Source organism: Rhododendron vialii, chromosome 13a, assembly GCF_030253575.1.
Source record: "Rhododendron vialii isolate Sample 1 chromosome 13a, ASM3025357v1".
Taxonomy (NCBI): domain Eukaryota; kingdom Viridiplantae; phylum Streptophyta; class Magnoliopsida; order Ericales; family Ericaceae; genus Rhododendron; species Rhododendron vialii.
This window is the reverse complement of record NC_080569.1, coordinates 22,271,781-22,294,425: the sequence shown is the minus strand read 5'-3', so window position 1 is coordinate 22,294,425 and position 22,645 is coordinate 22,271,781. Positions and strand designations below refer to the sequence as shown.

General features: G+C 38.8%; 4 protein-coding genes across 9 annotated transcripts; 3 read left to right on the top strand and 1 right to left on the bottom strand.

Moving 5' to 3' along the window:
* Window positions 1–1,503, top strand: LOC131315274 (probable F-box protein At4g22030). The gene has a single exon (XM_058344420.1). The coding sequence runs from the start codon at window positions 121–123 to the stop codon at window positions 1,387–1,389; it is 1,269 nt and encodes a 422-aa protein (XP_058200403.1). The 5' UTR covers window positions 1–120; the 3' UTR covers window positions 1,390–1,503.
* A 3,212-nt stretch (window positions 1,504–4,715) lies between these two features.
* Window positions 4,716–6,669, top strand: LOC131315272 (uncharacterized). 5 transcript variants are annotated; one of them, XM_058344419.1, is made up of 3 exons: window positions 4,716–5,038; window positions 6,061–6,157; window positions 6,247–6,669. In XM_058344419.1, the coding sequence occupies exons 1-3, from the start codon at window positions 4,791–4,793 to the stop codon at window positions 6,259–6,261; spliced, it is 360 nt and encodes a 119-aa protein (XP_058200402.1). In that variant the 5' UTR covers window positions 4,716–4,790; the 3' UTR covers window positions 6,262–6,669. The 5 variants fall into 5 exon arrangements, 1 of the variants encoding a protein (XP_058200402.1); XR_009196664.1 differs by having other exon boundaries at window positions 4,734–5,038; window positions 6,244–6,669; XR_009196663.1 differs by having other exon boundaries at window positions 4,738–5,038; window positions 5,988–6,157; window positions 6,244–6,669.
* Window positions 6,670–8,088: 1,419 nt separating this feature from the next.
* Window positions 8,089–12,202, top strand: LOC131315271 (uncharacterized). 2 transcript variants are annotated; one of them, XM_058344418.1, is made up of 4 exons: window positions 8,089–8,731; window positions 10,156–11,055; window positions 11,159–11,393; window positions 11,561–12,202. In XM_058344418.1, the coding sequence occupies exons 2-4, from the start codon at window positions 10,162–10,164 to the stop codon at window positions 12,079–12,081; spliced, it is 1,650 nt and encodes a 549-aa protein (XP_058200401.1). In that variant the 5' UTR covers window positions 8,089–8,731; window positions 10,156–10,161; the 3' UTR covers window positions 12,082–12,202. The 2 variants fall into 2 exon arrangements, with proteins under 2 accessions (XP_058200401.1, XP_058200400.1); XM_058344417.1 differs by lacking the exon at window positions 8,089–8,731 and having other exon boundaries at window positions 9,962–11,055.
* A 475-nt stretch (window positions 12,203–12,677) lies between these two features.
* On the bottom strand, window positions 12,678–14,268 carry LOC131315270 (uncharacterized). Its single transcript, XM_058344416.1, has 3 exons — window positions 14,054–14,268; window positions 13,714–13,869; window positions 12,678–13,462 (listed from the first exon to the last, which is right to left on the bottom strand). Exons 1-3 carry the CDS (start codon window positions 14,251–14,253, stop codon window positions 13,453–13,455), a joined length of 366 nt encoding a protein of 121 aa, XP_058200399.1. The 5' UTR covers window positions 14,254–14,268; the 3' UTR covers window positions 12,678–13,452.
* Window positions 14,269–22,645: the final 8,377 nt, after the last annotated feature.

Here is a 22,645-nt window from a genome sequence, read left to right as displayed (position 1 = left end):
TCTTCAAAACCTCAACTCAAAGCGTACCCAAAATAGATTTCACAGCCTCTTCTATTCAACTTAAAATCAAGACAGTACATTCCTGCTAAGAATTTACATAGCCTGAAGAAACCCACGAAAATGCCTATCATTCTAGCTTCAAATGCGATTCCTTCACCAATTATTTCCTCCTCTTCTTCGCGTTGCCGCAGAAAGATGACCGTGAGAGCTACTATCAATATGCCGAGGTTCCAAAATGGTAGCCTTTCTCTTCCCAAGCTGACAACCAGAGGTTTGGAATTGAGAAGTGTTTACGAAAATGCAAAAACCACCACCCCACTCGAAAAACTTTCTCCCGCTCCTATTAATTCTTCCAATCCCATGGCGATAGCAAAGCTTTACGCGATCTTGGAGGCGGTTGCAGATAGAGTGGAGATGCATAAGAATATTGGAGAGCAGAGAAACAACTGGAACACTCTACTTTTAACATCTATTAACGCAATTACTCTAACAGCTTCGGTGATGACCGGAGTCGCTGCTATGGGAGCCGGTGGGGCTCCTCTTGTTGCTCTTAAGCTTTCTTCTACTTTGTTGTACTTGGCGGTTACGGGAATGTTGTTGGTCATGAACAAGATCCAACCGTCTCAGCTCGCCGAAGAGCAGAGGAATGCTGCGAGATTGTTCAAGAAACTTTATGAAGAGATTCATACGACCATTCGTATCGGTTCTCCCACTTCAAACGATGGGGAGGAGGCAATGGAGAAGGTTTTGGCCCTTGATAGGGCATACCCACTTGCCTTACTCGGCGTGATGCTTGAGAAATTTCCAAAAACCGTGGAGCCTGCTGTCTGGTGGGCCAGCCAGCAAGCTCCACTACGGAATCGAAAGGCGGAAGTGCTTGGTGCCAGAAACAATGGGAACGGTTGGAATGGTGAGCTAGAGGGGGAAATGAGAGAGATAGTAACGGTTTTGAACAGGAAAGATAAGGAAGATTACCTGAGGTTGGGTAAAAAAGCCTTGAAACTGAACAAAATCTTGGCCATTTCTGGCCCTTTGCTGACCGGACTTGCTGCTTTTGGCTCTGCTTTCGTGGGCCACGGGTCCTGGGCTGTGGTTCTTGGCGTCGTTGCCGGGGCTTTGTCGACCGTCGTGAACACGATAGAGCATGGTGGGCAAGTTGGGATGGTGTTTGAGATGTACCGGAGCAATGCCGGTTTCTTTGAGCTCGTGCAAGAGTCCATAGAATCAAATTTGAAGGAGAGAGAAGTGGAGAGGAGAGAATATGGGGAGTTGTTTGAAATGAAGGTGGCTTTGCAGCTCGGAAGGAACCTATCTGAGCTTAGGGATCTAGCAACTTCTTCTGCAATGAAAGGGGAGGCTAACCATGAGTTTGCAAGCAAACTTTTTTAATTTGTTCGGTGCTTTCAGACTACTGATTAGTTCAACAGTGGAAAGATGTATGTATGATACTAACTTTAGGCGATTTGTAACTGTTCATATAATATCGACTAATAATTCGATCCATTCACTTATTTATTTTGTCTTCGATAACGAGGATATTGTATCGTCATTAATCCATATAGGAGTATTAAACATGGACATATTCTTTTGCCGAACAATTGATTTTGTTGTAAAACTGAAAAATGAGGTGAACAATATATTGATTCTTCAAGTTTGATTGGAAAACTTAACAAGCTTTGGTGTGTTCTAGCATGGCTTGTTTATGGAACAAGTTGATCTTGAGAAATTTGAATTATTTTAACACCATAAGCCGAACGAGGAATAGCAGCTTGATATGAAAATTTTAACAAGCTTCCAAAAATATCCAAGCTTGATTTGTTAATGTAACAAACAAGCCGATCCCGAACAAGCTCGAGATTGAATAACTTGGCTTTGATTTGGATGGTATTACGTTATTATATATAATTATGCTAGGTTAGATATCAAAAGAAATAATAATATAATAATAATAAGGTAATGTTTGGTCTCCAATATCACAGTAAAACCAATGCATAGAGTAGTTTAGATTGTATGGGTGTAGGCCGTGTGGCTAAGGCTGTAGTCATGGGGTAGAACCAAGTCAATGGAGATTAACGTACGTCTTAAGAACAACAAAAGAGGTTTTTTTTTAAACAAAAAAAAAATTATTAATCTTTATAAAGGATTACAAAGATTAAAAGGAACAAAGGCACACTGGCACTAAGCCGCCCAAGACCTAAAATAAGGAGTGCAATTTTGTTCACCCCCTTAAAAGAGGGTGAACATTACTTTCCATTTTATTGGTTAAAATGGTGCGGATCCCACCTCAAGTGATGTCATGTTTACCTCTGCAATACACTTTTTGGTAAACATGACATCACTTTGTGATGGGATCCATATCATTTCAATCAATAAAAAATAATAATATTCACCATTTTTTAAGAGAATAAACAAAACTCAACTCTAAAATAAGGCAAGCACATAAAAAAAACCTACTTAAACCAACATAAAACATCAAAAAACCTAAGCAAAACCTCAGACTCTACGTACAAAAGAGTCTACCCGTAAATTAACTGTCCACATCTGTTAAGGAGAATGATACACCCACCGAAGGGGTGTTCCACCGCACCGCCCACCGCAGCTCGCTGGGCCCACTCCGGCCACCGAAAGTCCGATCCGAACCGTCCAAAAATTTAAAAAAAAAAAACAGAGTGGGCCCTCGCGAGAATTAACGGCATCCGACGTATGTAAGTGCTCGATCAGAACTTCAAAAAATCAGATGATCCGAGCCATTAAAAATGGAAGTTCGGATCGAGCACTTACACACGTCGGATGTCGTTAATTCTCGCGTAGGGCCCACTCGGTTTTTTTTTATAAAATTTTTGGACGGTTTGGATCGGACGTCCGGTGGCCGGAGTGGACCCGGCAAGCTGCGGTAGACGGTGTGGTGGAACACCCCTTCGGTGGGTGTATCATTCTCCGTCTGTTAAAGTGTTGACGGTTTTTTAACCCTTGAAGGAGAATGCCGATGTCAGCCCAAGAGGCGGACAATAGCATAGCACATGCGCCTCATCTTTACCAAGTTTGGTACGACATCTCCTTTTGTTGAAAAGACATGATACTTCAGAGGCCAATGACAAAACTAGCCCTTTTTGAAGATTTTTCTTCAAACTAGGATATGATTTCTTTTGAGCAGCAAAATTATGTTGGACCCTTGTCCGTTCTTCCGAAATCTTTCTTGGGCATTTTTTCAATTTCTTTTAATTTTTTGTAATTTATGTCTTAATTTTTGAGGTTAATCTTTCATCTTTACGAGGAAAATAAGAAAAGTATAAAATTGTGGATCGGAGTTAAAAAAATTTATATAGGACAATATTAAAGACGAAAAGACAATTTTTTGGTATTCAGTCAATTTTTTCGATGCTTTTGGAGGTAACTTTTTCTTTTTAAACTCTCCTCGTTAAGATGAATGACCAATCCAAAAAATCAAAATCAAAACCAAACAAAGCCTCAATATTTTTTTCTACTATTTTAGTAGAAAAGTGAAATAAAAATAAAAGAAGTAGATAATCACCAACTGGTTGAAGGTTGTTGATGAATCAATTCTGATTCGGATCCACACAAATAAAAAAAACAGTTCTAATTGCAAAAAAGTATTGCCAGAACGAAATTTTATGCGTCTGCCTTTTAGGGGTGTTTTTGGTAGTGAAAAATTTGTGTAGATTTTTATTTGTGGTTAAAAAGTTAGGTATTTTTGGTAGTGAATAAGGGGGCATTTTCGGTAGTGAAAAATTTATAATTTTTTATTTGTAGTTGAGAAGTTAGGTATTTTTGATAGTGAATAAGTTGTCGATGGGTTTGTGAGTAGAGTTATTGTAGAAAAAAAATTTCTGTTAATAGAAACGAGATGATAAAATGCTGAAACTTTTTTGGTAGTGAAAACGAGATGATAAAATACGTTAAGTTGGTAATGAAAAAGATTTTGCTAGATATGTGAGTGAAGTTATTGAATTGGTAAAAACTTTTATGTTAGTGGAAGCCAATTGGTAAAATACGTTAATTTTTAGCAATTTTTGATAGTAAAAACGAAATGGCAAAATACATTAAGGCCCCGTTCCAGAAACCTTCTTAAAAAATAAGCAGCTTATTTCATTTTTTTAAACTCAAAAATAAAGTAAACAAAAAATAATTTTTAAATTTTTTTTTGCATCGTATAAAAGATCTCGATGAGATCTTTCAAAACAGATCCATGTTGCATATTTTTAGATTTCAATAAGTCCATAATATTTGAGCTTGAAATTGCCTTCTTAAAAAATAAGGGCTTTTTCTTAGTTTCGGAACGGAGCCTAAGTCTTTTGTGATTTTTGTCAGTGGAAAGGTCCCCTGAGTGCAAAAAAGAGAGAACAAATGGTGAAATGACAGAATTGTCTCGTAGCAGTGAGAAGATGTAGGACGACATTTATAATATTGTACATATAGTACAACGAACTATCCCAGCAATCGCTTTTCTGACACAACTAAAGAATAATAGTAAAGTATTACAAGAGCAGAATACAAAGCTTCGCCTATTAGGCGGACAATAGCAGAACTTTTTTATTATTATTATAATATACAATAAGTGTTAGAGCAACTTTATCAGCTTAGTTAAATAACAAAACTGAGCTAGTTTACCTATGGAAAGGGACAAAGGCGCCGTTCCAGCTTTCCATAAAGTTCTTTTTTTTGGGGCAAAAATAATGCTTGTTCCAGATCTCTGAACCTTCTTTTTTTTTAAAAATCTCTGACCAAAACGACGTCGTTTTGGTCCCTGTTTCCCACAGCGCCTGAGTGAAATGACAATACTGCCCTTGCCCCATTTCCATCTCCTAGGGCTTCCACTGTACGCCATTTTCATCTCCGCAGCCCTCACTCTCCCTCTTTCCAGAAGTCGCCCTCCCTCTCCCCCTCTCCAGAAGTCGTTACGAGCTGGGAAGAACTCCTATTTCCAACCTCATCTGTGTTGCCCTCCCTCTCCCCTTTCCAGAAGTAACAACGGGCCGGGTAGTACACGAAGAAGAAAGATCCGATTCCAGATCCGCAGGTATCGATATTGCTGTTGTCTTATATAAAAATGTGTAAGCTATGTCTCAAAATTGTAACTGAGAACGGCTGGGTTAAAATTCATGGAATAAGATAGAGTTCAACACTCTGCATTTGATTTGAACTCTTGACTCGGGGTAAATGATCTTCTGGGGTTGTCGTACTGGTATTTCGGGGTAGACGCCGGCGTGGACAGTAGTGTATCCGTGGTCGACGAGGGTTCGGACCAGCCACGTGCCGATGAATCCGTTGGCGCCGGTCACGCACACCGGTGGCTTACTGTCAGATGTCTTATCCGCCATCTGTTTTTATCGGCGTCAATTACTGGTTAGTAGTTAACTGAGCTTGAACCCACAACCTCGGTTATAAGATTTGACCCCGATCACATGCCGCTGTCGTGCTAGTTGTTTCAGTTTCTATCTATTCACAGCAATTGGTATCAACTGTCTAGGAAAGTAGGGTTCTCATCAAACATGCTTTTTTCGGGCGGATAAGGTTTTGAGATAGGGAAAGAAGTAAAGTTAAAGAATTGAGCGTTTCTCGGACGGATAATATTTTGAGATAAGAAAGAAAGAAATTTAAGGACTTGCTAGGATAGAATAAGAGAAAAGGGGGATAAGACTTGGTTTGGTTAATAATTGATATGAACGGATAAGACGTATAAGCTTTTCAATTTAAGAAAAAGAAGGAAAGTCTTTTTTGTTGTTATTCGTTAAACTTAATTTACTCTAACGAAGAAGGGAAGTTAAAGATGTTGATATGATAGAAGGAGAAAGTAATAAAGAAAAAGGATATGACTTGGTTTGTTTGGGAGTTGATACAGAAGGATAAGATAGATGGAGAATGAAGTAATGTGCCAAACTACTTGTCTAGTATGACGATAGAGAACTTAAAAACACCATATTTTTACCCCAACATTCTAATTGTCCACACACTGTTTTCCATAGTAGAGTCTTACCAAATTTCCTAATCACTCCACATGGCTTCCGCTGCGTCCAATGCCACCTCTACATGGCCCACAAGGCTATGCATTTGCAGAGCTGGTCCTTGCATTCCCAGAAAATCTGGCTCCTGCGCAAAGAACCCCGGCAAGTGGTACTATGACTGCCCTCGTGACCCTGTAAGCCTCTCATTTCTTGTGACCTTTACTTAACAAAATACTTAAAACAATCTTTGTTGTGACTTTCTATTTGTTTGTTTTCTGAGTAGCCTTGCCAGGAGTGAATGATTGGTGCAATGAAAACATTCTGAATGTGGCCCATTCTCATGATGATAGGTCATTCCAATTCACGAAGTCTTCCGAAGCTTACAACTTCAACGGCCACAACTTAAGTCAACACATGTTAGCTATAGAAAATGCCGTCCGGACCTTACTGATTATTGGAATTGTAATTTGTGTCCTACTACTTGTTGTCCTAGTGCGTATGCCATAGTAAATGTTTGGATTAAAAAGTTAAGGTTAACTTAACGAAAGTCTTTATCCATGCAAATGTGTTCAAATATGAACTAAGATTTAGAATTAAGACAATATGAAAGTTAACTTCACTTTTTTAATCCAAACCCACTTGTACTCTATGTTTTTGCATGTACTTATCTATGTAATAGTTGTACTACATAAGACCTTGTAATATTGTCGACATGGATGTCATATTTGGGACTTGTATTGTGTTTTGGAGATGAATGCATGTTTCTCTAGTTATGTAAATGTGTTCGGGCACATTATTGTAATCTGAACTTTTGTACCTAAACAACTAATTTGTTTTGTCCAAAGCATGTCGTCACCGGCAAAAGGACGTGGTAGGGGAATTAGGACAAGCCCCCGCAAAGCCTTCTTGCAGCCTTCAGAAGAACGAAACTTCTCGCAGGTTTCACCGCAACCACACTTTTCGCAGTCTTACGAACAACCACACTTCTCACAAGGTTATGAACAACCAAACTTCTCGCATCCTTCAGAAGACCCAAACCTCCTGCATGCTTCACGACAACCAAATCTCTCGCTGGCTGCACAAGAACCCAACTTCTCGCAGTCCTCACTGAGCCTTGGACGTGGGAGGGGCATGAGGCAAAGCCCTCGAAAGACCTTCTTGCATGCCTCACGACAAGCAAACTTGTCTTCGCAAGAAGTAAACTTCTTGCAGGCTTCACCACAAACAAATCAAACCATGTTGTCACCGAGCCGTGGACGTGGGAGGGGAATTAGGACAAGTCCCCGCAAAGCCTTCTCTCAGCTTTCACAACAACCATATGGACTGCAGCATTCACAACCCTACTTCTCACAGCCTTTCCAACAACCGTATACAAAAACCGTAGACAGAGCAAAGTGGACATCTCCTTTGATAAAGTCTCTCCTTGAAGCATGTGCGGAAGAAATTGAGGAATATGGTCGCGCGCTAAACGGGTTCAGCAAACAAGCATGGGCGAGGATTGTCAATGCAGTAATGGGGAAAACTGGAAAAAAATTCGAGAAAAAGCAATTGAAGGACAAACACGACCGACTAAAGGATGAATGGAGGGCATGGATTTTGGTTGCGGAGGACAAACAGCAAACGGGACTTGGTAGGAACCCGGAAACGGGTGCAATAACGGGACCCGATCACTGGTGGGAAGCTATGATAGCTGTAAGTATCACTAAGTTTGCTTGTTATTTTCATGCAATTAAGGTCTACACAAAATTACTTGGCATACATTTCAGCTTGTGTTTCACTCTTTTTGGTTCATGTGCAGGGAATAGGTGGACACCCAATTTCTTTGTAGGTGTATTTGACACCTAAAACTACGACTGCTGTCTGCTCGTACAAGACATTGTAGTATTCTATTGCTCATTTTCAACTACTATATTGCATATTTTTTATCCAAGAACATTATATTGCACATTTTTAATCCAAACAGAAACCCACTGCTGTCTTCTCATACAGGACTTACAAAATTTGAGGTTAAACCTCTAGAGGGTGCCCAGTTTTTCTATTGTATCATGTTGAGGTGTTCCCACTAGGCCACATTATACATGTGAATCAACCCCACTTATTGGAGTCTTGATAGTGTGGTTGCAAAACCTATACAATTGGTATTTTATTACTGGAATGCGAAACAGGCGTAAATACAGGAAGTAGGGGGCCATGCCACACCAATGGACCACAGGAAAAACTCAATCCAAGTTGCATGATTGGAGCCAGGACTGGTCCTCCTATGCTTTTATGTGTGTGGGCCAGTGCCACAATATCATTACTCACTTCTTTTGTCATATTTTTTTCTTGACTGTATCATTTGTGTTAAAGGTACTGAAGTGACCAGTCATGGCTCCATGTGGAGCCGGCAGTGATTGAGTTTGTGTGGTCAATACATGCAGCTGCAGTCTCTATCTATTGCGGACCCCCCTTCATTTTGTTTTTCTCTCTTCCTAGTGCATTAAAGTTCTGTCAAGTAATGTGATGCACATGGATAGTACAATTGTTGGTCTGGCCAAACAGCTGGGTCTGCATGTATAGTATCCGGTGAATCAATTGCTGTTGCATATGGAATCCAATGCTTCCCCTATATGAGCTTCTTCGTTAACATGCTGGACAACTACTATATTTTCCTCGCCAAAATTATATTCCATTATCATGTACAAAAAGGTTATGAAGAATCACCTATTGAGGAGTAAGGTTTGAAGATCCATTGTGTGTTGCATTCAGCTCATATTTGCACCTTTTAGGTAACTGCCCTTTTCCCCCTTATTAACTACATACTTGCTTTTGTGGTGCCTGTTTTTGCTTTGTCTTAAATGCAGCGAAATAGCCATGTCGCAAAGTTCAGAGACGATGGTTTGGAACACGAGGGCCTTATGGACCGTGTCTTTCGCGATGTTACGGCCATGGGAAATGAAGCTATCTTTCCTGGTGAGGGAATTGAGGAAATTGCGGAGGGATCAGGTGAATCGGATGGAATGTCCTTAAAACATGGTGGGTCGTGCCCTCAATCCAAAGAGCAGTACCAAACTCCGGTCGGCAAGGGTCAAGATCCAAATGGGCAAACCTCAACAGTGGGCAGGTCGTATTCCTCGCGGAAGCGTAAGTTTATCGATGCGTACGAGGCAATGTCCGCTTCCTTTGCCGAATCAGTTGACCATTTCAAGTCCACCCCAAGTATAGTCATTAATCGATCTGGAAAATGGGGCATTGATAACGCAATAGAAAAACTGGACACCCTTCCCTTTTTCAAAGTAGAGGGTCAAAATGTTCAATTTCACAGCTGGGCTTGTCGTCTTTTCGAGAGACAACAACATAAAATCGATATTTTCTGCCAGCAGAAAAATTTGACCAATGCTATTCAATGGCTCCGTGATGAGCACACTTTGGCGGAGGAGAGGTACTACACGACTCCCCCGAATCAACGGAGAGGGATTCAACCTCCCCCATTCCCTCATGTTCCGGAGAATGCTGATATTTAGGTGTTTGAAAGCCACGGAAAACTGTTCCATGCCTTGCTTGTTACTGCCGTACACTTTTAAAATTGCTACAAATTTTGTTGGTGGTGTTTGGTCGTGATGAGTGTTGGAGTGCTTAAAACTTGCTGTTATGACATTGCATCATCTGTCTTGGCATATTCACCAGTGATTTCTCTTCATACTACTCTGTTTTGATGCAGTTGGTGCTCGTAGTTGCTTGTCTATTGTTGCAGTTGTAGGTGTGTTACAGCGTAGGGTCTGTTGTAGTTATGTTTGGTTGGTTTTGTAGGTGTATGCCCCTCTAGTCTTGTCTGTGTGCTTGGGTTTTGTTCATATGTTCCATACTCAAGTTTGGCATCACAAGGATTTTTTCGTGAGCATCTGATGGAACGTGGTAATCAAAACCGGTGTGTGAGTTTCTTGCTTGTGCAAAACCGGTCTGTGAGTTTTTTAGTGAATTTCAAATTTTCACATACAAAAAATACTAGTGAAATTTTTTTACAATGAATTGCCCGACAAACAAAAAAATTGGAGGCATGTAAACCAAGTTTCTTCCAACTGTTAATCATAACACAGATTATAGTTGATCAATGGGACATTGAAGGTTTTTTTCACAACACTTTTTTTTATAAAATTTCATGAAGATTACCACGTTTAACACTTGTAACCAATTACATGAATTTTTCTTGTAGGGAGATATGGATCCGTCAAGAGGAAGCTACTTCGGTAACAACGAAAATATTGGAGCCAACAATTTCTGTGGAATTTTTGGTGACGTCAGAAACTATGACTATGGAGATTTGTACAACAATGTAAACCATGTTAACGCCACAAACTCGTCGAACGCGAACCCGGAGATTTGGTCAGGATTTGGTAGTGGAGCACCATTGTGGAGTACGTCGAACGCAGGTCTCTTTTGTAATGAAGAGACCGAATATGGGAGTCGTAACGGTGGGACAGGCCACGGTTATTCGTCCAACCAGTGCGGTGGGTTTTGTAATGAAGGTACTGAAGATGGGGGTGAATATGGTGAAAGTGAAACGGAAGAGGAGGATCCCATGGAAACAGATGAAAGTTTGTTGCTTGAAGATGAAGATGATGTTCCTGAACATGTTGCACACGCTGTATACCAGAAAGATGTGCAATATCTTGATATGCTTAAGAATCACGCACTTCAATACGTCCCAGTTGAGATTGTGAGGATACCGTACCATACGTCTACGCACAACGGTTTTGATTGGGTGATGTCCGTCTTAACTTGCCCAAATCCTAGAAGGTGTCCTGAGAACTTCTCCATGACAAGCGACATTTTCGTGAAGCTATGCGAGGAATTGGTTTACAAATACGGCTTCCACACAATACGAAGAGATGCAATCGGAATTTTTGAGAGCCTGGCAATGTTTTTATGCATATTGCGTGGATGCTCCTTAAAACTCGTGGGGGAGTTATTAAACCGTGGGCAGTCTAGTTGTTCGAGACAAATTAATAAAGTCTTGCTTTGTGTGACGCGTATGGCGAAACAAGAAATTCAACCACACAACAATCACCCACATTCTTACTTGTCACGTAGACCTCAGTATAGACATTTCATGGTAAGAAGGACACCCAATTTGCCGTACTTTGTTAATTAGAAAATAAAGAAATAGTATTTGACTTCACTCCTATAAACTAATGTGTTATATACATCATTTACAGGATTGCATCGGGGCGATGGATGGTACGCATGTACTTTGCAACCCTCCGCCGAAAGATGCCAAAAAGTATTTTGGACGCAAGGGTGGCCACACGATGAACATCATAGCCATTTGCGATTTTGATCTCTGCTTCACATTTGTCTCAGCGGGATGGGAGGGATCAATGCACGATTACCAAGTTTTCAGGGAATGTGTTTACGGTAGGGGCAGACATATGTTTCCCCATCCGCCAGACGGTAATGTTGTTGTCGTAGATTTACAATTTTTTTTTTTTTTTTGAAATGCACAATTACCACCAAGTAATGCTTTGATTATATTTACACGGGATTAGCACTAACTAATGCTCTGACCATCAGTAGGCATTTGATGTGTCGTCTTTGAAATAAGCTCATATTATATTCAGGTAAATATTACTTGGTGGACGGTGGCTATCCCAATGATAACGGATATCTCTCACCATACAAAGGGTACACGTACCACTTAGAAGACTTTAGGCGTGGAAGAAAACGGCAAATGGATCCGTACGAATACTTTAATAGGTGGCACTCATCACTTCGTTCTGCAATTGAGCGGGCATTTGGGGTGTGGAAAAGTAGGTGGAGAATGATGAAGGAGACCTCAACCTATCCACTTCGCATTCATAAGCTGTTTGTTATTGCTTCCATGGCAATACACAACTTTATTGGACGAAATTCTCTCCACGATGACGAATTTGCAGAAGCGATCGCGAAGGACGAGAGGTACGAGTACCAGGATCTGGAAGACATTGATCCCGATTTTGCTGCGCAGGAGGACATTGAAGGTTTCATATATCCACGAACGGCAAATAGTTGCGACATGGAAAGAGTGCGGCATGGCATAATGACAGCCTTGCAACACGATCGGGAAAGTTCTGAACAACCACAACGTCGACGAAGAAATTAGACCCGATCTATTCGAATTACCTAATGTATAATGAACACTCCTGTACTTGGGGTTCTACTATCATTTCTACCATTGCCTAGGAAATGCTATGGTCACGCAATTTTTTTCTGCTTGATACTCAATCCTTTGAGATACCACTGGTCCATCAAAGCCAACGCCCTACTATTCTTGGTTCCGTCTGCACACACTGCATAGAACCATGGGTACTCAAATGAAGCCCGCATGGGACTTCAACGCTCGAACATAAGTTGGCCCCACCAAACACAGGCTTGAAGGGCCACTTCCATTTGCACGAGTGTCATAGAAAGTGATGGATTCCAAATGTTCAGTAACGATTATTGGCGTTATTGGCGTTTTAGCAGAAACAACTTATCTAAAATCTTTAAGCTATAGACAAACTTTTTATGAAAAACCCACAATAGTCTCCTGAATATGGATCCCATGACCCAAAATCAACTTCAAAGTGTACACGACATTTGAGGAAACAGCCGTTTTATTCAAACTTGAACATATAATTATCAATCTCAATATCACTAGTGTTACAAATACAAACTACATGCTTTGCAAACACTCTTACAAAAACACTTAAGTCGTGACCTGACATGGCGGAGGATTTTCAAAATCATACAAACTTACAGATGGAAAAATGGATACAACTCTGGAGAGAAAAGGCACAGTACAGATCAAACGATGGATAACTAAAGAGATGACCCTGCAATTATATACTGCTTCACGATTACCTCTCTCACCCAAACTATTTTCTTCCACCATAACACACTAATTCTACACAGTCAATGAGGAGAATTAAACCTTAACCCAGGAAAAAATATTGATAATCACATTTGGCTTGGATAATCTACAACAACAAAGGAATGCTGCCCTGTGTGAAATATGAACTTACTAGTCCCATTGCAACACACTGTTAAAATGGCTTTCATCCGAGATGACGATACAAACACTTGATGCTTTTTTCTTTTCCTTTTCTTGCGGGGAAAACCATTATATAAAAACAAAAGAAGCCACACCAGTTTCCCCAGATTTGGAACTTCATGAGTTCCATTCCCAAATCCCACATTGAACCATCTTTCAGTCATGAAAAATAATTAGTACCTATGATGTGTCCCTGAGCGAGTAAAATGCATTGCTTTCCTTGGGGATAGATGACACCAAGATTCCATAACCACGATTTCCCTCTCTCAGAACCTGGTAGGCAATCATATACTGGTTTGTTAGAAGTTTAAAAAAGAATAGCCTATGTAATTATCAGACCCAAAAACTGATGATGGTTTTTGGGGTTAGTCCAGCTTTAGCTTAAATGCATATTCGTCAGTCCGATCATCTCCAACATAAATTGGGAGCACATCATCACAGTTACTTAAGCCTACATAAAAATTCATTTGTTGTTCAATTACTGGAAATAGATATCATCATTCCCCATAAACCAACAGAGAAAGCCAGTTCGTTAGTTACCCAATGACTCATGTAAGAACTGAACCTTAACCCAGGAAAAAATGTTGATACATTTGGCTGGATAATCTACAACAACAAAGGAAACCCAAAATTTCCACCCAACGGCACTCAAAAGGGGCCACTAAAATGATGCCCTAAAACGGAGCCAAAAAAGGCAATCACCTTTCAATTAATCCAAATGGGTTCCCTCCGACAGGGTTGAAAGAATTTGGCTTAGCAGGTGCTGAATACATTATACTCAGCGGCTGAATCGGCTGGTTTGGATTTGTGGATCCAAATGCGGCTACCTCACCGCCATACCCCACAACTATTTGGTGCCTGCGGAGGTTTACCCAAACACAAACTAAGTAGGGGCAAAATAAACTGCACAGACAAAATAGAATGGACATAACTGTTGACCGTACGTCGATTACGATCCAATCGAACCCCTAATCTAAAACGGAGACACACACCCGCACACATACAGAGAGAGAGAGAGAGAGAGAGAGAGAGAGAGAGGAACCTTGATCGTGTGGGTGCTGGGGCGGGGTGCTTGACAGATTGTGGACACAATTTTCTGTGAGCGTATGCATTCGTATGAGCTTCGGCCGAACCTGAAGAAGATTGAAGAGAGAGAGAGTCTGGGTTTGCTCTGTGCCGAAGAGGAAAAGAAGAGGGATGGCATCTGGAGAAGTTGAGTTGGTAAAAGGGCAATATGGTCATTTCAACATGGCTCTTTTTTAAAAAGAAAAACTTGTAAAGAGAAACTGGAATGAATCTTCTTTTTGTGCACTGTTCATTACCGGAAAAGGAAGTTTGGAAAAAGGAAGCCAACCTGGAACGCCCCCAAAATCATCTTGCAGCAGCTGAGGTAAAAAGAGGTGTAAAATACATCCATGAACAGTTGTTAGTCATCTTTACCGATTCACTATTCATTCAGTAACCATTTTTTTATACCTTTTCCTCCCTCTCTCCAACAGTACATAGTCACACACTGTGAACATAGTACATAGTCATCCATGTACAATAATAATATTTTATTAAAAAATAGGTTAAATAGATAGTATTGGTGTAGTATTGAAAGAAAAATGAGTAGGTAAAATGAAAAATATGTACTATTCACTAGTTTTTTTACCTAATAACTGGTGTACTTGCTCTTAGTTGTTAGTTAGTTACCTGGTTAGGTAATCTATGGGGAAAAAAAGGATTCGGTAAGGGGTGAATAAAAAATTCGTCAAAGTGCAAATTCAGTCCAAATCAATCCAAATTGAAATGTTTTGTTTGATTTTTTAGTAATATGGTTTGGTCATGATTTAAAAAAATTAGAATCTGTGTTATATGATTTAGTTTGTGGATTCACGTTCACGGTTATGGTTTCAAACCAATCTGAACCGTATAATATATATACTTTAATTATGATTTATCAAATAAATATGGAAGACTTAGTCAACTATTTTCCCGATTTATTGATCCTAATAAATTCACCACAATATTTTATTTTTTTCTTCTCTGTCAAGATAATTTAGACTAAATTTCTATATAAAACGATTCACAACCATTTCCTAATTTTCTATGATTATTAATTTATTATACACAAAAAACATATTGGATCACTAGATCAGTCAACTTCTATGCCCCAATTCCTAAGTTTCTATACATGAAAACGAATTCCAATATCTATTCCTATAATTCCTTCACTACCAAGACTAATTACCCTATTACTTTTCGAAGATAATAGCTTAGTTTAAAGCAAACTGCAGTTTAAATCCGAAACCAATCTGCATTTTAATGGTTTGGATTGGTTTGGTTCTATACATTTTGTGGGTTAATTTGGTTCTCCAATTTCATAATTCGTAGATATTGATTTGGTTCTTGGTTTAATTACTATAAAACCAAACCAATTCAGACCATGCTCATCCCTATTAGGCAAGTTATCATTCACCTTCAAATATGTAGATATACAGTTGTCCAGAATGGTTGTTGAAAAATGTATTTTTAATAAAAGTGATGTAAACAAACGTTAAACAAAAATCCCTTCTAATATAAAAGACAGTACTTCCTCCGTCCGGATTTAATTGTCTCTAATTCTATTCTAACCGGCTAAAAAATAGATTATATTTTTGAATCCGTAATGAATTTCATATCGAATATGGATATAGTTTGATAGATTTCGATTAGTTCTATAATACAATATTTTCAAAATCACGTAAAACATTATAAATTGGAAGATATAAACGATTGAAAAATAGCACGCACTTCAAAAAAAGATTATTAAATCAGGACGAAGAGAGTATTTTTTTTAAAGAAAAAGTTGAAGTTGTGGGTCTCACAACTTTTCTTAGTAACTAAATATTCAGAAAATTCTACAAAAGTTGATTTTTTAAAAAAAATCATTTTTCATCATTTGTCTACAGAAGACCAAGCCTTAGTATTATGGATTAGGTAGAATAGGTTTTAGAACAAGAGTACACGAAGGCTCCATTAAGCTGTGGGTAATATTATGTGGGAAATGTATTTTCATAAAAAGTAAACTAAAGGAAGAGGAAGAATTATGCAAGAAAACTTTAAAATTCTCCATTTTTGCAGGATCGATTTTGAAAAAAAAAAAAAAAACTTCCTTGTGAGAAAATTGAAGTACGTTGTCAAAAAAAGTACTTTCTTAATAACTTAACACTAATAAGATTAAAGAAAAATGATTTTCACATTCTTTTCGTGTTTAGAAAATAAATAATAAAGTTGTTCATTTTTCTAAGATGAGTAAGTGGTTAAACCTAATATAATATCATAACAGACAATATGTCATGTGTTCGAATCTCACAGCCTATCTATTAATCCAAATGCAATTTTTTTTAAAAATAATAAAAAATAATTCAAAATAAATTATTTAGCCGAACAAAGCGTGTAAGTCATTTTGCGATCAAACAGTATAAAGGCATATCCTTTTGTGTTGATGGTTGATCTGATCCAAGACCAATGGGCCCGCGCGAATGGCTTCGGAGATCTGACCAAGACATTGAAAATAGAGAAAATGACGGTTCAGGATGTGTTTTGATAATGAATATCCGTCGAAGGCATGCTAAGAACATTTGTTAATGCTGAAAATGTCTTTAGCAGGTATTAGTTATCCAAATACGTCCCTATCCGTCATTTTTCCTTGAAAAAATAACAATAATTCTACAATTACACCCATTTTAAACATCCAAATGCACACCCTCTAGTGTGTGTGGAACCCATACACTTGTTTATGAATGTATATTTGGGTGTGTAAAATGGGTGTGGTCTTAGAACTACTCAAAAAATAATACGCTTGTACTGTCCTTTTGTGTTGATGGTTTGATCTGATCCAAGACCAATGGGCCGGCACGAATGGCTTCAGTTCAGAGATCTGACCAAAACATTGAATAATTCTGTACTCCGTACTTATTAATTAGCTTCTACTGTCCTATTGCAGACGCGTGCCCATAGGCCAACCTGGGAAGGAGTCTCCTCAAATGCCCTTTTTTTAATTTATTTATGAGGAATGTACATACACTACACACTACACACTTTCACTGTACTATCCACTATATTTTTTATAAAACTCATTTTAGATCCAACAAAAAATACAAAAAAATATTCATAAATTTTAAAATAATATTTTAGGGGATCCTGCAAAAAATCAGCTTTAACCGGTATCGGTAAGTATTATTTCTAAATTTATAGGAGTGAAAATGTTCAACTGAGCAGTTTCAAACATACAAACCCAGAAATAATATTTATCGATACCCGTTAGAGCTGATTTTTTACGGGGCCCCCTAAAATATTATTTTAAAATTTATGAATATTTTTCTGTATTTTTTGTTGGACCCGAAATGAGTCTCATAAAGAATGTAGTAGATGATGTAGTGAAAATGTGCAGTGTACGTAGCATCTTTTTTTTATTAAAAAAGAAAAAAAACATTAGTAGATTGGGCTAGAGTCCAAAAGTAGTGGGGTATTGGGGCATTTAATTGGGGCTAGATTTTTATTAGGCCCACCGAAGTCCATTGTTTTAGAAGTCCTAGCGTAGCGTGTTAGGTCCAATAATTGACAAAAATGCCCCGGAGAATTTTTGCCTCTGGCGCGCGTAGCACTTTCTCCCTGGCATCACGTGCCCCTCTCTGTCCGTCTATCGAATGATATCTACCTGTTGGAGAAGAGAACACTCTTTTGACTTATCTGTTCCCTCTTCCTTGACTAGTCACCCTCAACGCTTATTTTCATGAAACTCTGCACCAAACTCTATTTTTTTTTTAATTTCAAGATCCTCCCTCCCTTGCCAAATTTTCGCTGTACTTTTTCAGTGTAGAGAGAGAGAATCAGCAATGAGCCACGAAGAAGTAAAAGAACCAGTTTCGCCGTTTTCCAGATGACGTTGAACTCCATAATCTCGTTCCTTTCCCTTTTTCGTGACTGAATCCTCCACTCGATCAGTCTGCCAACTTTGATTACGATGATTCATCCCCCATCCTTATATCCATGTGGAAAGCTACTAATCTCCCCAAATCTCTACTTGATTTAGGTTTTCTTTTTCGCTCAAGGAAAAAAGGACAAGGTTTTACTTTTTGCGTAAGCAAATTGATTTGGTTTTTTTTTGTGTTTTTGTAAATTGATTCAAGGATTTTGTTTTTATTTTTCAGTTGACAAAAAGTGTAGGATTTGTTTTAGGAAAGGAGAAAGTCAGAGCTTGAATTTGCTGGGGAATGGGAATCAGAGGTTAATCAATTTGCCGCGGAGAGAGAGAGAGAGAGAGAGAGAGAGAGGAGTTGGGAACTTAAGAAAACCGTGGAGCTGGAAACAGAGAAGAGGGCCGGAGTCAAGCTGCCGTTTGCAGCAAAGAACAAAACGTCGTCGTGTCTCTAAAGAATTTGGGAGCAGTAGAATTGGCTTCACTTGGGCCTTCAGATGGGCACATTAATGCGTTGTCAACATCTAGTCAAAACCCCCTATAGAGGCGTTGGCTACTGAGATTAGTGAGTTGAATATTGGCCTAGAAGATGCTGATAAGGGGAAAAATATGAATGCAACTGCTGATCCTGATGTTCCGAGTTCTAGCAATATTGGAGTACCTCCCCTATATGATTTCCTGCCTAATGATTTGGGAATGGGGTTGTCAGATCCTGATGTTGTTTTTATGGCCTTGAGTTCATTAGAGAAAGAAGGTCCTAAACAGCCTATTGGTGGAGAGAATCCTCGGGCAGCTAAAAGGGGTAGGAAGCCAAAGAAACGATAACATGAAATTTGCTTCTTGGAATATTAGGGGTTTCAATAATCCCATTAAGCAAGTCGAAATTAGGAAATTCATCCATGCTAATTGTAATACCCGACCCAAAGTACATACTTGACTCGACTAAAAATGAAGACAATGTCGAGACCGGCATGAAAAATTATTTAATTTTAGTCTGGAACAAAAATTGAAAACACTTCTTTTATATAATGTACACACAATAGATAATTTACTTGGAAGATGACAAAAATACTATAACTTGAATATATATGTATATGTACGTACAAAACTTGGGAATAAAAGGAAAAAGAAAAAGAAAAGAAAAGAAAAAGAATGACACCATGCATGCTGCCACCTCACTGCCCAAAAAACATAGTCTAAGCTATTCACATTAGTAGCTTGGCTTACACCAAGACTAAAAGAATGACAAGTGTAATATTAGGTATCAAAATGAGATTAAATTAGGAACACTATAAATAGCAAGCCCTATTTATAGTGCATGACCAATAATAGTAATTACTAGTACTAGACTACCTGTACGAAAGAAGAGAAAAAAAAAGGAAGAAAGGAAGAAGGAAAGGTTGGGTTAGTACGGAGTATAATATTAGTGCTACCCCTGTTCAAAGTCGTGTACCACAGCCATACCGCCAAGTTATTGCGCACTATCGGGAGGTTAACAAGAATACGAGTTAAGTCTCCTCCAAGTTTACAAAAGTTTAAGGTGAGATACTTATACTCTAGTTACATGATTTTCCTTTATAAAAGTAACATAATTTTATGTTGAGAAAAGATTACAATTTTTTTAGATATGCCATGGAAAAAGAATGACAAATTTTTCATGTTGAAGATTAGAAGCACGTCAGACAAAGGTGATGACGCTCTAAAATTTAAGCTAGAAAATGGAAGCGGTCAGATAAAGAAGATGACCTATTGATGCATCCAGACAGTTGTCTCGAGTTTGGGGGACGCTTAAAAAGACACCATAACACAGAAGGGAGTTATATGGATGGAAAGAACAGGGTCCTAGTGGCCAGTGACTTGATCATTTCACACAGCAAGAGGGGTCGCTCCCCTACAGAAAGATTAGACTGTTGGGTGAACATCATAAGATTATTTATTTCAGATTATGCAAGCATTTATGTTAAGAATTGTTTCCATGGTATAAAACGTGCAACTTTGGTCTTTGTATCTCACACGAGCATTCAGCTTATGAAAATTAATATTTTTTACAGATAATGAAGAATAAAGATGGAGTTGCTGCTGCCCTAGAACATGCTTGTTATACTTTTGTGTAGATATTGTAAAATTGTTTTTTTTCCAGAAAACTTGGGTTTTGTAATAAGTGTTTTTGAAATAAAATAGTTATATCATTCTCAAAGCCATTGTCTAAAAAAGAGGCCTGGATGAGCGTTAGGACTCATCGACCGGTCACGATGACTCGACAAAGTTTCTAGGGATGGGGTCGTGACAATTGTGGTATTAGAGCAACCTGGTTTTTACAAAAAGAAATATTTTTTTTAAAAAAAGCAACCTGGGAATTTTCTTTAAAAAAAAAAAAAAGAAGAGAGAGATGTATCAATAGGGTTGAAATTTTGAAAGAAAAGTATAGACTTTCCTTGTTCAACAAAGTCCCCGGGCAGCTGGCATGATAAAAATGGTGAAATTATTTAAATTCTAAAATATATTGACTGTAGGAATGTCGAATCATCACGCAATGGATATTTGGGGCGGATACGTAGTCAATCCACCTGTTAATGAACGCCCTGCCGTTCACTCAGCGAACTGTACAAACATCTCACTACTTGGGATGCCCAAACACTCGCTTACCGAGCAGTACAAAGAGTAGGGCTGCAAACGAGCTGAGCCGAGCCGAGTTTTAGAGTGTTCGAGCTCGGCTCGCCAAAAATTTAGTCGGCTCGAGCTCGGCTCGAGCTCGTGACGAGCTGCAGGACTCGAGCTCGAGCTCGGCTCGAGATGTATTTACAGAGCTCAAGCTCGGCTCGTTTATGAAACAGATATATATACTCGTTTATGAAACAAATATATATATATATATATATATATATATATATATATATATATATATATATATATATATATATCTGTTTCATAAACGAGCCGAGCTCGAGCTCTGTAAGTAATCATAAACGAGCCGACCGAGCCGAGCTCGAGCTCTGTAAGTAATATATATAAAATATAGTTGGGCTCGCGAGCCAATTCGAGCCGAGTTTCGACTAGCTCGAGCTCGGCTCGTTTACGAACATTTTAGCTCGAGCTCGTTCGTTTGTGTCTCGAACCGAGCCGAGTCGAACCGTTATCGAGCCGAGCTTCGAGCTGCTCACGAGCGGCTCGGATCGTTTGCAGCCCTAACGAAGAGTAGTGCAATACCAACCCTTACTATCAACAGAAGCAAAAAGAAGTGTTGCAGAATATCGTCTCGATACCGAAACTATCAAAGACAGAAAGCGTTACATTTTTTGCAAGATAATGAGCGCTTCCAAGTTCTGTTGAACCGGGTAAATGCGGAAGAGGAAGGAAACGGGAGACCAGCTGCTAATAGGGAAGAACCAGGATCCTCCAATAATGATAATCCGTTGCCAATGGAAAATGGGTACCACTAGAAGAGAAAAATGTATGTGTAAATAGTGTGTAAAAATGTACGGAGAAGAAGTAGATTGCATATAGATATGTATATAAATAAAAAGATCTTTTTTTTTTCTCTGTAATGGATTCAGTACCACCTAATACATAAAAATACAAAGCATATTAGTACTAAATTTGAACAACGTAAAAAAAAAAAACAATAATTAATATAGTGTTTCTTTCCCTCTGGCAAAACTTTTTAGTTTTTGATAATATTGAAGTGTGTGAATTACAATAAAAATGATTGTTTCAGGATGTCTAGCTCATCAGACTCTATTACTATTGACGAATGGGGACCATTCCGAGTTAAAGGAAACCATGCCCAACACGTAGATCAAGATTCTTACGAGCGAAGAGTCCAATACCGGGCCAATGAGGCATTAACGGGAGAAATAAGTAGAATAGAAGAATATTTTGGATACTATACGACAGAGCAGAAGAAGTCTATTTTAAAAAAGCGTGCTAAAAGCAATTGCTTAGTGTGGTTCAAGGCATACAAAATGATTGGAGAGCAACCAGATGAAATGAAGGAACTTGAAGAGAAAGCTAAAGAAAATCCTCCAATTCGAATCCGCCACCATATTCCTAGCGAGGGTTCCTGTAGTGCAAGACCTTTGTCTCCAGGATGTGCGTCATCGGTACCTATAGACATCCCTAGTGATTAGGAGATGGAAAAAAAAAAAGAAGGGGAGGGAAAAGGAAAAGGACAATGTAAAATAGCGTTGTAAATTAAGTGTGATGTTTTATGTTTATAAATAAATACTGTTATTTATGTCGTGATTGTATTTCTTTTTCCAGCTTAGTTTTAAATGGAATCGAGCCAACGGTTTGAAAGACTAGAACATCAAGTGGAAAGAATTCTTACACTTTTGCAAAATCAACCACCTCCACAAGGAGTGCATATTAATTTGAATGATCCTCCTGTGATTCCCCCAGAAAATCCCCTACCAGCCCCAGCAGTAACTGAGGTTTGAGTAAGAGACTTCCAAAAGCTAAAACCATTTACATTTCCTGGTGGATTAGATCCTGTAAAAGCCAATGAATGATTGGAATCCATAGAAAAGATAGCCCAAGTTATGCAATGTGAAGGAAGAGAGAAAGTGGCATTAGCAGCATACAACCTAACAGGAGAAGCTCAGCGTTGGTGGACGCTAGTAAGAAGGGCTGAACCACAAATGGGATGGGAACGATTTTATAACCTCTTTAACTAAAAGTATATACCCCCAT